This window comes from Cololabis saira, chromosome 14 (genome assembly GCF_033807715.1).
Source record: "Cololabis saira isolate AMF1-May2022 chromosome 14, fColSai1.1, whole genome shotgun sequence".
NCBI classification, from domain to species: domain Eukaryota; kingdom Metazoa; phylum Chordata; class Actinopteri; order Beloniformes; family Belonidae; genus Cololabis; species Cololabis saira.
In genome coordinates, this window is record NC_084600.1 from 11,117,409 (window position 1) to 11,132,245 (window position 14,837).

The 14,837-nt window shown below is 39.7% G+C and overlaps 1 protein-coding gene across 1 annotated transcript; it reads left to right on the forward strand.

The window, feature by feature from the left end:
- Window positions 1-156: 156 nt before the first annotated feature.
- Window positions 157-13,581, forward strand: chrdl2 (chordin-like 2). Its single transcript, XM_061739662.1, has 11 exons — window positions 157-287; window positions 601-713; window positions 2,437-2,530; window positions 2,615-2,760; window positions 3,768-3,861; window positions 3,975-4,036; window positions 5,185-5,353; window positions 6,857-7,045; window positions 7,157-7,330; window positions 7,990-8,082; window positions 10,066-13,581. The coding sequence occupies exons 1-11, from the start codon at window positions 221-223 to the stop codon at window positions 10,197-10,199; spliced, it is 1,335 nt and encodes a 444-aa protein (XP_061595646.1). The 5' UTR covers window positions 157-220; the 3' UTR covers window positions 10,200-13,581.
- The last annotated feature ends 1,256 nt before the right edge of the window (window positions 13,582-14,837 follow it).

Sequence of the window (14,837 nt, forward strand, 5' to 3'; positions counted from 1 at the left end):
ATAAAATCCACCATCCCCCCTGATTTTCTTTTTTACAACTCGAGTACTGCCTGTCATCCCTCTCGTGTCCTGCAGGGGGCGCCACAGATCAACCTCCGCACCGCGGAGCTTTTCCTCCCTGCGTAAATCTGTCCTGCAGCTCCTGCAGCTCCTGCCTCGCAGAAAAACGCATTGGCTGTCTGTTGCGCGCTGAGCACTCAGTCACGCACATGTGAAAAAAATGAAGTCTGTGTTTTTGTTCTTTTTCATCATTTGGTTGGCAGCTGCGGAGCCCAAACCCCCGAAAGGTAAGAAGAGCGGACACAGATGCGTGTGTTTGTGCCGATCGCGCGTGTGGAGGAGATCTGAATGAGAAAAGGAATCCAAAAAACTGCGACTCGGCCACAACTTTTCAGGATGAACTCCTGTGCTGCGCTAAACACACCTTTTGTGTTTTTGCTTGAAAGCCTATTTGCCTCATGCCGTCAGGGAAGACACCTGGAGATTTGGTTATATTTTTTTTTACTTATGGGGAGAAGTGTCAGTGGTATTAGAAAGCTTCTCCTCTGTTGATGTTTAAGGGGGGGTTGTTGGTTCACAGGCTCTCTTTTTGACACCCAGGCTCCGGGGTGGTTTGCACTTTCAAAGACAAGACTTACAGCCCAGGAGAGAGCTGGCATCCCTACCTGGAGCCGTTTGGATTCATGTTCTGCATGCGCTGCGTTTGCGCAGAGGTAATGTTTCCAAACTAGAGGGATATTGCACCATGGCTCCCAGGAGACCCGAGCTGTATCTTTCAATTGCACTTCATTCCCAATAGGGAAATTTGTTTGCTATTTTTCTTTAAAAATAAAGATAAAATATTTGAAACATTTAGATTTGTAATGGTTATTTTAATAAAGTTAAAAAAAATATTTGAAGAAATGTATTCCATTGTCTTTTGTAGTTTTACAAAAAAAAAAAAAAATCGAAATCGAAAATCGGGTTTTCAGAGAAAAAAATCGGGATTTTATTTTTGTCCAAAATCGCCCAGCCCTAGCTCCATGTATCATTCATTAAACTAGTTCCCCCTCAGCTCAAGAAGACAATACCACTGGCTCCAACTCATATTCAAATGTAACCACTTAAGTTATCCATCTTACTTAAAACAATATCTGATTCCATATACATCCTCATATTCTCTCAGAAACACTCAGCAACCCTTCTTTTTCGTTCCTTTAACTTTTAAAGAAATTTGCAGACGTGCTTTTAAGTTTAAAGCCCCATCAGATTGGAATAACCTACCCATTAATATAAGAGAACTTAATTCGTTACATCTCTTTAAAAACTCACTATATTCCAACCTCAATAAACCATGTAATTGCCTCTAGTGGTATTGCCTTCTCATTTTATTTTTATTTATTTATTTATTTTATATACAATGTATCTATTTCTCCTAATAATGACTATTATTAATATTAATATTGTTTTTTTTGTTGCTATTATGCATTATATGCAGTGTTTACTTGTGTTCTTCAGGTGTGGTAGGTCTTGACTGGTGCGTGGGCGGGTTTGTGTGTGAGAGCCTTATGTATTATGTATGTTGTTTGTAACTGTTCAGTGGCGTCAATTCAGTCAAAGCTAAGGTATGGCAAGGTTACAAGTCACAGAACTTAGTACAGTATCAATCAACACGTCCAGCAAATATACTCATCACAGAAGTCTGCTATGTAGTTTATCTGTGTGGTCAAGAAAATTGGAACTTTTTCAAATGCAGTCTCGCTCACACTGCAAAAACTCAAAATCTTACCAGGAATATTTGTCTTATTTCTAGTTAAAATGTCTCATTTTTAGTCATTTTTAGTCTCATTACACTTAAAACAATAGTCATCGCCAGAAAAATAACTTATTTGACAATTTTCAACTGTTTCAAGTAAATTTTCAATTGAAATAAGTAGAAAAATCTTCCAGTGGGACAAGATTTATCTTCTCATTACAAGCAAAAAAAAAATGTTCTACTTATTTTAAGTGAAAATCTACATGAAACAGGTGAAAATTGTTGTTTTTTGAGTTTTTGAGTCTTGTCTTAAATGTAATGTGATTTTTTTTTACTAAAAATTAGACATTTTAACTAGAAATAAGACAAATATTCTTGTTAAGATTTTGAGTTTTTGCAGTGTAATAACTTGAGAAATCGATCATGTTGTTCTGATTTGCATTTGTAGTTATTTTATATTAAATAATAGAATAATCAATACAAATAGACAGAGTAATTCCATAAATGTATTTAAAAAACAAACATTTACATTTTCCCTTGAAGCCAAGGTGTGGCGGCTGCCGTACCTTGCCATACCCAATTGATGCCCCTGTAACTGTTTTGTATTGTATTGTATGTTTTTTGTTGGACACCCTCGAAAACGAGATGATTCATCTCAAGGGGCTCTCCATTAATACATTTACTATATTGCTTTCTCTCAGACAGGTCATGTGAAATGCAACACAATCAAATGTCCAGCCCTGTCATGTGAAAACCCGGTAACGGAGCCGCAGCGCTGTTGTCCCAGATGCGCAGGTACAGTTTCTTTTACACCGTCTGTTCTAACTGTGTTTGTGTGGAAAACAATTCCCGGTGACTGTCCAGCCGTCTCTCCCTCAGATGAGCCCCGGGTCCCTGCAGGACTGAGGGCTTCTGTGAAATCCTGCAGGTATAACGGGACTATTTACCAGCCAGGAGAGAGCTTCTCTAAACACGAACTCTTCCCATCAAAGCAAAGCAATCAGTGCGTTATGTGCACATGCTCTGTAAGTTGCATCTACTTTACATCAAATGTCTTCATTGATCTCATTATAAATGGTGAATTCCTGCTGTTCTCAGTGGAAACGCGCGGTTTATTGCCTGATAAAAACTGTAACATGTAAAGAAATAGAAAAGAGTCAAAACAAGCAGCTGCTTTCATTTTTTTTTTAGATTACTATCAGGGGGTATTTATAAATTCTTAACAAACCGTTATTTTCTCTTACTGGAAATTGTTCTTTTCCACTGAAACACAATGCACGAAAGCACAAAAAAGAAAAAGAAAATAATGTTTTTAACTAGTCAAAGCAGGCTGCATTCAAGTATGTAACAAAAAGTCTCTTTAACAGTAAATGTATGCATTTATACTATCTATAATCCATTTGTCCAATATTTCCAGACGTTGCAGCTGCAACGTGAAGGAATTTAAGCGTGAAACATTTGATTTAACTGTGTGAAAATGCTTAGTATCACATTGCATTTGTTTTTCTGGGGGCTGAGTGCAGTCTGTGATGCATTTACAGGAACAGCATCTGTGCTCTCTCTTTTATAGCTGCTAATGTTATGCAGTAAAAAGGGGAGCGCATTGTTAAATTCTGTTTTCTTTTAAAGAGTACAGCTGGTGAAAAAAAAGTCACGCTTTGGTTTGTGTGTTGGCTCTGCTTGTTTTTGATCAGACGAGGGAAGCATGAGGACAGCAGAAGTGAAATTGAGCTTAATAAGCTGTTATTTAAGAGGCCACCTGATGTGAGAAGTTAATAAATCTGCAAGGAGACAAGTTTTTACAGAGCTTTTTTCAGTGCATTACAAATAATGTTACTCACATTACTTGTGTTTGTTCATTTCTATTTGTTTCTTTGCCCCATTCAGAGCTCAGAACAATGCATGTCTTTGCTTTCTGCAATGCAGTGGAACTGTGGCAAAGATTTCATGCAGTTTTTCCAACAGATCACTGTAATCTTAATTGTTAGCAACACATGGATTGGGTTTGGTGGTTTTCTTTTTGTCTTCACAGAATGGAAACATCTTCTGCGCTCTGAAGACTTGCCAACCTATCATCTGCTCCGTGCCAGTTTCAGTGGCAGACACCTGCTGTTTGGTGTGTAAAGGTACTCAAAGTCCTCCATATAAGGAAAACATTTTTTTACAAATGTTTTTATGTTTGTGCCGTCGCTGATGCATGATTTTCTGCTTCTTTAAAAAAAAAAAAAAAAAATCATAGATCATGGCACTAGTGGGTCTTCATCAACAGAGGATGGAAACCAGCAACTGAACAGAGGCGTTGTATGTTCCTTCATCTGCTTTCTTTGCATGTGAAATTGTATTTAAACATTATGCAAAATTGTACAACAGATCCTTGTGTTATTATCAGCAGCATCTTAAGCCTGAGACATGGGATGAGGTCATCTGGTTATTTAAGCATCCGCACTTTATTCAGATCTATTTTGCTGTGACCATTAAACAGAGAACGTTCAAGGTTTCCCACAAGATTTGTGGACCACTTGGCTCAAAAACAGCACTCGGTTGCAGCGTGGTTCTATTCGAAACTGCTGGAAAAAATCTGGGATGTCGGCAGTGTTTCAAACGTCTGCAGCCAGACGATGAGCTTCTATGATTTAGGGCATGTTGGGATGCTCCCTAAGCTATCGCTCATGGAAAATACAATAAAACCAATAGCTGCATTCAATTCAATTCAATTCAATTCAATTCAGTTCAATTCAATTCAATTCAATTCAATTCAATTCAATTCAATTCAATTCAATTCAATTCAATTCAATTCAATTCAAATCACTTTATTTATCCCCTAGGGGCAATTTAAAAGGCATGACAGTAGCTTAAGGACATACAAACAAACACACAATTGCACATAACAGATTTTCAACATTTAAAATACGTGTGTTTTAAAGTGCAATTAGCTTTCTGGGGTCTAAAAAAAAGGGTTAAGATGATTAAAAAAAAAAAAAAAAACAATAAATACAGGACTGTCTCAGAAAATTAGAATATTGTGATAAAGTTCTTTATTTTCTGTAATGCAATTAAAAAAACAAAAATGTCATACATTCTGGATTCATTACAAATCAACTGAAATATTGCAAGCCTTTTATTATTTTAATATTGCTGATTATGGCTTACAGTTTAAGATTAAGATTCCCAGAATATTCAAATTTTTTGAGATAGGATATTTGAGTTTTCTTAAGCTGTAAGCCATGATCAGCAATATTAAAATAATAAAAGGCTTGCAATATTTCAGTTGATTTGAATGAATCCAGAATGTATGACATTTTTGCATTACAGAAAATAAAGGACTTTATCACAATATTCAAATTTTCTGAGACAGTCCTGTAGATTGATGATAAAATAGATTAAGATATTGAGTTTAGGAGCTGGATATGAAGCATAGATGAAGGGTAACTGTGTTTTATTAACAACAGAGGCATTCGGTTGACCAGTGCTCTGGAGAGCAGAGCCGGGCGCGACCGGACCGGGCCACTCCACCCAGGCTCAAGGTTTCTCCCCGGGGGGTGAGCCTCAGTAAACTCAACCTCAAAGGTGCTTCGGAGACCACTGTCAAGATCTTGTTGCAGAGGAAACACCAGAGAGGTGAATAGACATCTTCCTTAAAGCAGCACAATGTAACTTTCAGCTTTTCTGAGTTTGGCGGCATCTTTTGGACAAAAGTGGTAGTGCTTTACCAGAAAGAACACTACGTTTCCCATGAGCACCAGCGCGTACTGCCGGAAAACTCCTGTCCCGTCGCGTGCATTTGTTTTGAGAGAAGACGGGACGCTTTTCTGTTTCACCAAGTGAACAGACGGAACGCAAAAAAAAAGATGTTAAACTGCTGGAAAGGAACTGGAATTTACCGGGATACCTTAAACAAGGAAGCCAGGGAGCGGTATATGGAGAAAATAATGATTATTAACGGTCTGGATCCATATGAAATCCCTACTGAAGAATGGAGCTCCTCGTCGGAGCGCCACTCTTTAGAAAGGATTTACTGCCGCAGTTCTGCACAACCAACGTCTCCGGCTACCTTGTTTAGGAGTGTTTGGCAGCTGCTTTGGTAAATGTTTGACTCGCCATGTGTTTCAATAAATGTGTATAATAGTACAACATACAGTACATGTTTTGTATCCCTCTTACTTCTCTTTTCTTTTTTTTGACTGCTATATTATGCTGAAGAGGCTCCGAGGCGTGAGCAATATTTTTGTTTTCCTCGTGAGATTATTTTTTTCCTCTGCAGCTACAAATAAGAGTTAATATTTTTTCCTCAACAAACCAGTTTTATCTGAAGATTGGGGTTAATTGCACCGCAGAGAGCTGGCCAGTAACTGCGTTTAGCTGGTGAAGTGGGGAATAAAACCCGTGTTTTGATCCGACCCGGTCTGTGTGAGTGTTTGTGGTTTAAGGCTGATTTATGGTTCTGCGTTAAATCGACGCAGAACATACGGCGTAGGGTACGCGGCGACACGCACAGTACGTTGCGCGTCGCCATGTACCCTACGCCGTAGGTTTGCGTCGATTTAACGCAGAACCATAATTCAGGCTTTACTGTGTGGAAGGTGTTTGGTCGTTACAGCCGCGATCCAAGCGAGCCGACGACTCTTTCACTCTTTTACTCTGTTATATCAGATACTTGGCCTCCGTGGTTCTGCCTCCGAGCAGGAAACCGGTGAAAAGTTAAACCATTAGCGATCTTTTCGCCACGTCTGTTGTGTGGAGCTGCTGCAGCCACAACACAGCAACGGGTTACCAGCTTCTGCGGAGCTCTGAGCTCCACGCCCTGCCCATTTTCATCTCGACTGCGAATCGGGAAGGAGGGGGAAGTGACGTATGCCGTAAAGCAGTCAAAGCCGTAAAGATTTGTAGTTTTTTAGTGTGGCAGGGTTCCTACCATGCTGCTCAAAGTTACATAGTGCCAGTGAAGGTGATACAGACCCCTCAGACCATGACAGAGGTGTCATTAAACCTGTTGGAAGTTGATGTACCATCACAATGACTCTGGAAATATGATATTAAGGTGGAAAAGTTACGTAGTGTCGCTTTAAAAATGTACTGTTTCTCGACGTAGCACGACGCTCAGATGTTTTCCATTTTTCTCAGTGTGTTTATACAACGGAAAGACGTATTCTCATGGAGACATGTGGCATCCAGTTTTGGGGAAGGTCCTGGAATGCATCTTGTGCACTTGTACCGATGGCATCCAGGATTGTAAACGCATCACGTGCCCCAGCCAGTACCCGTGCCAGCATCCTCTGAAATCAGCAGGAAAATGCTGCAAGACTTGTCCAGGTAGTCAAACATGATTTACAAGATGATGAGCTGTTTGCTGTTTATATGGATATGATGCTGATTGGCTGCATATAGTATCCAGTCAGTCTCTCTCTTTTTTCTTCCCTCCAGAAACCAAAGTTGAAAGTAACAAGACCCAGTGCTATCTCGGGTATAAAAATAACCTCCTGGTGTATAAAGTAGAATCAGCTTTGGCAGTTGATTCACCCGACACGGTTCGGATCATCGCTGTTGAAAGACAAAGTACTGCAGAGGTTGAAGTGCAAGTATGGAACATCGTAGAAGGTACTGGAAACAACCTGCAGCGCTGCATCAAGTAAAAAACTTGATCATATGAGAAATACTTTTTTACTTTCTGAGACTTACATGACAAGATTGTGGTCAGTGTCGAGCTAAAGCCAGCTGATGCTTTTCCTCTCTTGCCATTATGACTTCCTTAAACAACCTGATGGGATTTCCTTAATGTTTAATATAGACAGATTAATATAGAAAATTAGAATATTGTGATAAAGTTCTTTATTTTCTGTAATGCAATTCAAAAAAAAAAATGTAATTCTGGATTCATTACAAATCAACTGAAATATTGCAAGCCTTTTATTATTTTAATATTGCTGATTATGGCTTACAGTTTAAGATTAGGATTCCTAGAATATTCTAATTTTTTTAGATAGGATATTTGAGTTTTCTTAAACTGTAAGCCATGATCAGCAATATTAAAATAATAAAAGGCTTGCAATATTTCAGGTGATTTGTAATGAATCCAGAATGTATGACATTTTTGTTTTTGTAATTGCATTACAGAAAATCACAATATTCTAATTTTCTGAGACAGTCCTGTAAGTCTTCTCATTTGAGACTTGTATAAAACGGACAAAGATAAACATTTAAGTTTAGTATTGTTTTCCCGATTTTTCCACTCTCAGTCAAGTTCCCCTTATATACAGGTGCGTTACAAATGATGGAGATTGGTGACGTTCAAAGAAAAGACATCACTGACCATCAGGAAAACTACGCACTGCTCACAACAATTGATGAAGGTTTGTTCTTGATTTTGCCTTTAAATGATCTCTTGATGCATTTGTACGACTGAGTTACAAATAGTAGTAAAAATAAACAGATACTGTACTTTGTAAGGTGTTCACATTGCCACTAAAAACTTAGCTGTACATCACAGATAAAGCGCTGTCATTCAGCAGTTTCCAGACTGCACTTTTGAATCCTCAAGTGCAGTATTTGGCAGTCAACATTAAGGATGTTGAGTTGGTTGAGTGACTAGCTCAACTGTTCTCTCAATGCTGACCTGCCCATAACAATACTAAACCTTCAACTTTGAAGTGATATAAATATTCATCCCTACAAGGACAAAAACAACTTTATGCCAGGTTATAAATTTGGGAATTTTAACACCAACTCATACAAGCAATCATTCATATAACTTAATTGTGTAATCTGGCGCGAAGCAAATACGTTTTGGTGCTCGTTGGCATTTTTATTCTTATCTTGCAAGGCAGCACAAGTCCCTGTCTATGTCAACAGGCTGAATGATGATACTGGTTGGGATAACTGACTAAGATGGCACTTTTCCACTAGCACCTGCTCAGCCCGACTCGACTCGCCTCCACTCGGTTTGGTTCTTTCCCACTAGGGGTCTAACGTGCCGAGTAGATACTTTTCTGTAACTACTCTGTTGAGGTTCTAAGCGGCTGAGTCGGCTGTATCTGACATCATCACACTACAGGCCACCGATTGGTCGGGGGGTTGGAGTCAGACGTCTGAGTCAGGAGGCGGAAATCAGAGAAAGAGACTCTGACGGCTTCTTGTTCATTTTATTCTACCAGCAACGGCAGCAAAAGTCTGTTTCTGATCCAACTCTGAGGTGCAGATGTTCATAAACCTGGTGCTGAGGAGAGAATTAAAAAGGGATCTAGACGGGCGATAAGGAACGACCAGATCTACCAGGAGCTCTGTCTCTTCATAGCTGCTCACGGCTCCAGCTGACTTTTCAGCAGTGCCGAGACAAACAAACAAAAAAAAAGCGTTGCCGCTTGAAGCTTCTTTCATTCTCATTTTTTTTAACTTGATATCGAACACAAGCCAAAGACCCAGCAACCCATCTATCATCTCCTATCTCATCTTTAGTGTTGTTGTCTTCATCGTTTAGATCACACAATCAAATACGTCACAGCAGCTTCTCCAACCTCCTACTTCTGATCTGGGTATTGAAAATAAACGAGGGCAAGGCGAGTCGAGTCGAGTCGGGCTGAGTAGGTACTAGTGTAAAAGTGCCATAACTAATTCATAGGTCCAAAATCTCTTCTTAGGAGGCCTTAGGAGGACTTAAAACATTTTCACTTTCATTATTCTATTCAGTGACCTGTCGTGCTCTTTGAATATTATCATCCTCGAAAAGGTCAATCCCATCTGGAGAGAAATTTTGAATTATTGCACATAGAACTGGTTTCCTTTATAATTTGTCTCAAAGAAGACATTTTATAACTTTTTCTTCAAAAGCTGGCAATTTCTTGAGCTCCTATATAATGTCTGTGATGTACTTTGGTCCAAATACCACATAGATGCACCAGAAAAGTCTCTTTCTCACGCTGTCTTTTCAGCTCTGTACCCACACCAGGGGGTGTAGACATCGCCTTGGTCTCATTCCACCCTTTACATCAGTACTATAGCTCAGTGCTACCCACTTCAAAGATAAAGCAAATGCAGCATGATGTGAAGTTGGGTTCTGTGATGTCACAGTACCCTGTGAATCTGAATGACTCACCGAAAAAGAGATGAAACTGAAAAATCTATATACCAAGCTCACTTCAAACAGAGTGATCAGGTTATATTATGTTGGAGTGTTTGAGTTGGTTGTGATTTTAAATATCCAACTTAAGTTGCTGTCAAATACAGAGAAGTTTTTTTTTTTTTTTTAATTTTCACAATATGTCCCCTTTAAGCAAACAGGTTTTGTGTGTGTCTGTATGTGTGTATTAGATTGGCATTAATTCAAGTTTATTTTTCAGATAAGTGGAGAAAATTTAAAGACGAAGGAGAGAATCTAAGTAAAGCTCCTCAGACAACAGTTTGTGAAGACGGAATCCGGGAAATACTGACTTTCCTAAATCCCAAGCAAACCGAGGGCCTGTGTTCTCCCTAATAGCCACTCCGTGTATCAGTTTCCCCCGTAACTCTATGGCTAACGTACATACTGTAATCAGTTCATGCACTTGTTTTACATCGATTTTATTCATTCAAATGGAACATTAACATTCGTAATGTTTTCTTATCAAGTTTTTGATCCATCATGTTTTAATCACTGCTTCAGTTTGCAACACAAAACCAGGAGAAGCTGGGATGTTATGGAAGATTTTAAATTAAAACAACTCTGCTCACTGTATTAACTAATTAAATCAAGTTAATGGGGAAAAAAAAGCTTGAAATATCTGGCTGCCTGAGTTTAAAGGTGACGTCGGTGAAGGAATTCTTTTTTTTTTTTGTTTAAATTCTTTTGTGAGTTGGGAGTGATGCATTGTCTCAAGTGGAGGAATTGAAGTACCTTTGTTCACAAGTTTCAATTTTTCAATTTCAATTTTATTTATATAGCGTCTGTTACAACAGAAGTTGTCTCTAGGATCTTTCCAGAGACCAGAACATAAACCCCCGAGCAATTATTACATAAACAATGGCAGGTAAAAACTCCCCTAGTGGGAGAAAAACCTTAACAGTGGCAAGAAAAACTCCCCTTTAGGAGGGAAGAAACCTGGACCAGTACTTGTATCATAAGGGGGGAAGAAACCTGGACCAAGGCCTGGATCATAAGGGGGACCCTCCTGCTGGCCAGCTGGACAGAGCAGGAAAAGAGAGAACAGACAGAGAGAATGAAGAACAGAGAAAGGAGAGACACAGACACAATGGCTAACTGGTGCAGTACAGGGATAACTATAGAAGCAGACGTAGACAGCAGACACTGAGGTGGTCAGAGGGGGGGACTGCAGGTCAGCATGCAGCTCCCGAAGCTCTGGCCTGCAAACATGCACAGAAGAGAAAGGAGGGGGGGTGGTTGGGCAGACCAGCACAACACAACACACAACTACAAGAACAATGGAGGAAAAATGATGGCTATGAGATACTTCTAATTAATAACTGAGAAAGGAAAGAGAAGGAGGGGTGATGGACACCGCTCAGTGTATGTTGGAGTCTCCCTGTAGCGTAGCTCTATAGCAGCGTAGCTCTATAGCAGCGTTGCTCTATAGCAGCATATCTAGGATGAAGCTTTGTTTCAGACCAGCTGCTCTAGTCTGGTCCTGCAGCTGCAGCTACGACTACTGGCCCTAAACCACTAGAGTTTACACTACTATAGGCTATACCAGTGGTACTCAACCTTTTTTCAGTGATGTACCCCCTGTGAAATATTTTTTCAGCCAAGTACCCCCTAACCAGCGCAAAGCACTTTTGGTTGTAAAAAAAAAACCTAAAACAGAGCACTGTGCCATCAGTAACTGATTTATTAAACATAAAAATATTGCTGCTACGCTTCAACCACGACTCCATCGTTGGTCCAGGTGATTGACAGGTGAAGCCAGGTGATTGACAGGTTAGGTGGAACCATCCTGGTGTGGGGGATACTCTGCTGTTTTAGGATAATAAGTTGAATAGCCTACTCCTGAAGATAAAATTAATTTTTATAAATTTAGACTTATATTTTCCTCAATTATTTATGAAATAATTATTTTTAAAGGATTTTTGCATGGATGCTACTTTTTAAATATATGTATATTTTAAAATCTCACATACCCCCTGGAGTGCCTTCACGTACCCCCAGGGGTACGCATAAACCCATTTGAGAACCACTGGGCTATACTATATACTACATATACTATATACTATAACTATAGGCTTTACTAAACAGAAAGGGTTTCAGTTTGGTTTTAAAGGTGGAGGTGGTGTCAGCCTCCTTAACACAGATTGGAAGTTGGTTCCATAGTAATCGTTCCTGATAGCAGAACACCCGCCCTCCAAATCTACATTTGGATAGTCTAGGAACTACGAGTAAACCTGCACTCTGAGAACGGAGAGCTCTGCCAGGAACATAAGGCACTATCCGTGCCGTTTTGGGTTTATATGCAAGTAATACAATTTTGAATAGGATCTTTGTGATATTACGGAGATGGAAAAATGCTCTTTTACAAACCTGATTAATATATGGTTTAAACGACAAATCCTGATCGAAAACAACACCAAGGTTTCTCACAGTTGCACTGGAAGCCATCGCAACACCATCTAATCCCTTCCTAAAGTGTTTGGGACCAAAAATGATAACCTCTGTTTTATCAGAATTTAGAAGCAAAATATGAACGGACATCCAGACCTCGATGTCCCTAAGACATGTATGAAGTTTAGCTTCTTCTTCTTCGTGTCTGGCCGTCCTCTATATCATGTCCTTCCAATGGGTGGCGCAGGCGAGTGCAGCGGCGTTGGGTTCGGCCAGGTCATCTCTAGTACATTGTGGGGCAGATATGCATCTTACGATATGGTCCATTGTTTGTGGTTCCCCACACACGCGTGTGTGGGGAAGTTTAGCTAACGGTTCTGTTTCATCTGGTTGGGGTCCAGGATGGACTTTATACTGAAGCATCCAGAAGCCACTATTCAAAACAACCAATATAGCTGCAGAATTACTAATTACAGCCTTAATCAAAAAGTTTTTTTTTGTTCAGAAATCAACAACAATCGTTCACTGGCATTCCTGCTCTGCAGCACACCATTTTGGATGTCTTTAGTTGAGTACTGTACTAGTCTGGTTGTAACTTTGTCTCGGACTTATGCTTGGTTACATGCCTATTTCACGGCATCCAGAGTCAGTTTTTTCTGTGTCTGTTGGTACTGCACCCTGGCAGTCAAAGCTGGATTCAATCAAAGTTGAATCCAGAGACTAATTCTTTTTAGGATTACTGGTCCAGCTAGATGACGAATCTAGTACCCCTCTAAATTTTAGTAAACAAGACTGTGCAGACTGTAACATTGTTCTGAAGGTTTATTCAGTGATTAAATTGGGGGATCAGTCTTTTTTATTTTAAACAAAGTCTTTGGGTAACTATGTGACAGTAATTTGTATTTTTCGAAGATGCTGTGAAAGGGGCTGCATTTTTTGTGAAGAATGTATACATTTTTTGTTTAAGAAGTGATCTGCATCAACATACTTATTGTAAATACAAGTTGTGGTTTGTCACTTTATTTAAAATGTATTGCTTATTGAATGATCCCTATGTATACATTTGATTGAATGATTTCTTTTTCCTTTCCATGAAGAAGCAACTAGGACTATGTGTAAACACAGCAATTTCACAACTCTCACATTTCTTTTAGAGAAAAGCTCGCCTAAGTCCTCCTTATTATGCCAAGTGTAGACCCACTGTTGCTGTTTCATACTCTGATATTTTACAACTTTATATATTTTCAGTATTGGTATGTTACAGTGGAGTTGGTCTGACTGAATGCACTCTGTGTTTCCTGATGTTTCACATGATTAAAATACAGTATTTGGATCATTTGTTCTAGCTTATTACTTCTTCAAAGTCAACCACAATAATGAAATGGTAATATTTAGTTAAAACAAGATTTGTCTCAGTGCATAAAGTTAAAGCAGTTATGAGAATGATTTGCTGATTCAGTGGTGGTCAGCAGAGTGGTCCTAAAACCGACACCGCCTGAAGGCTTCCATTAAATAATAAAGCTCTGTAAGTCCGGATAAACTTTGTTCCCGCTGGAGATGAAATGTTATAGGAGGCATGGAAATCAAAAGCAGAAGTTAACAAAACCCTCATCACACTCAAAACTCCGTCCTCGCACACAATATACCAGCATTACCACATCACTTGTTATAAGTGATTCTGTCATTGTTTTTCAAGAAAAACAAGTTAACATATTTTGGAATTAAAGCACCTCCAGGTTTGTTATTAGATAGTAAGACTTTCATTAGGGACCAAAATAACATGTTAACCGGTTTTGAGTGAGAAGCAATATTCCATCCATCCATTTTCCACCGCTTATCTGAGTCACAGGGGCAGCAGCCTTAACAGACACTTCCTCCAGTTCTTCCGAGGGGAGTCTGAGATGTTCCCAGGCCAGCCGAGAGACATAGTCTCTCCAGGAGGCATCCGTAAGAGATGCCAAAGCCACCTCAGCCGACTCCTCTCAATGAGAAGTAGCAGCGGCTCGACTCCGACCTCCTCCAGGGTGACTGAGCTTCTCACCCTCTCTAAGAGCCCAGATATACTTGCTGTTGGTGCTTGCGTTCGCGTCCCTTCACGTCCGTTCGAGTGCACCACCAACTGCAATGTTGCGTCGCGAGGAGAGTACCGGCGGTAACCGATTCGGGGCAGTAAGCAGAGCAACAGTTGAAAAAGTGATTAAATATTTAGTAGTAGCAGCAGTAGTAATTCAATTCAATTCAATTTTATTTATATAGCGTCTAATACAACAGATGTTGTCTCTAGACGCTTTCCAGTGATCCAGAACATGAACATAAACATAAATATAATTATAAATATAAATATAAATATAATCCCCCGAGCAATTATTACATAAACAAAGGCAGGTAAAAACTCCCATAGTGGGAGAAAAGCCTTAAGCCAAACAGTGGCAAGGAAAAACTCCCCTTTAGGAGGGAAGAAACCTTGAGCAGGACCAGGCTCATAAGGGGGGACCCTCCTGCTGAAAGCCAGAGTTGGTGAGTCGGGGACCTCAGCAGCACACAGCAGGCATGTGGAAGCAGCAGCGGGATGACCGGGGATGG

Excerpts from the sequence above, each read along its gene's own strand:
- chrdl2 (XM_061739662.1), top strand. The coding sequence starts at position 221 with ATGAAGTCTGTGTTTTTGTTCTTTTTCATCATTTGGTTGGCAGCTGCG. Across the intron at positions 2,531-2,614 it reads CTGTTGTCCCAGATGCGCAG|ATGAGCCCCGGGTCCCTGCA; the intron begins GTACAGTTTCTT and ends TCTCTCCCTCAG. Across the intron at positions 3,862-3,974 it reads CTGCTGTTTGGTGTGTAAAG|ATCATGGCACTAGTGGGTCT; the intron begins GTACTCAAAGTC and ends AAAAAATCATAG.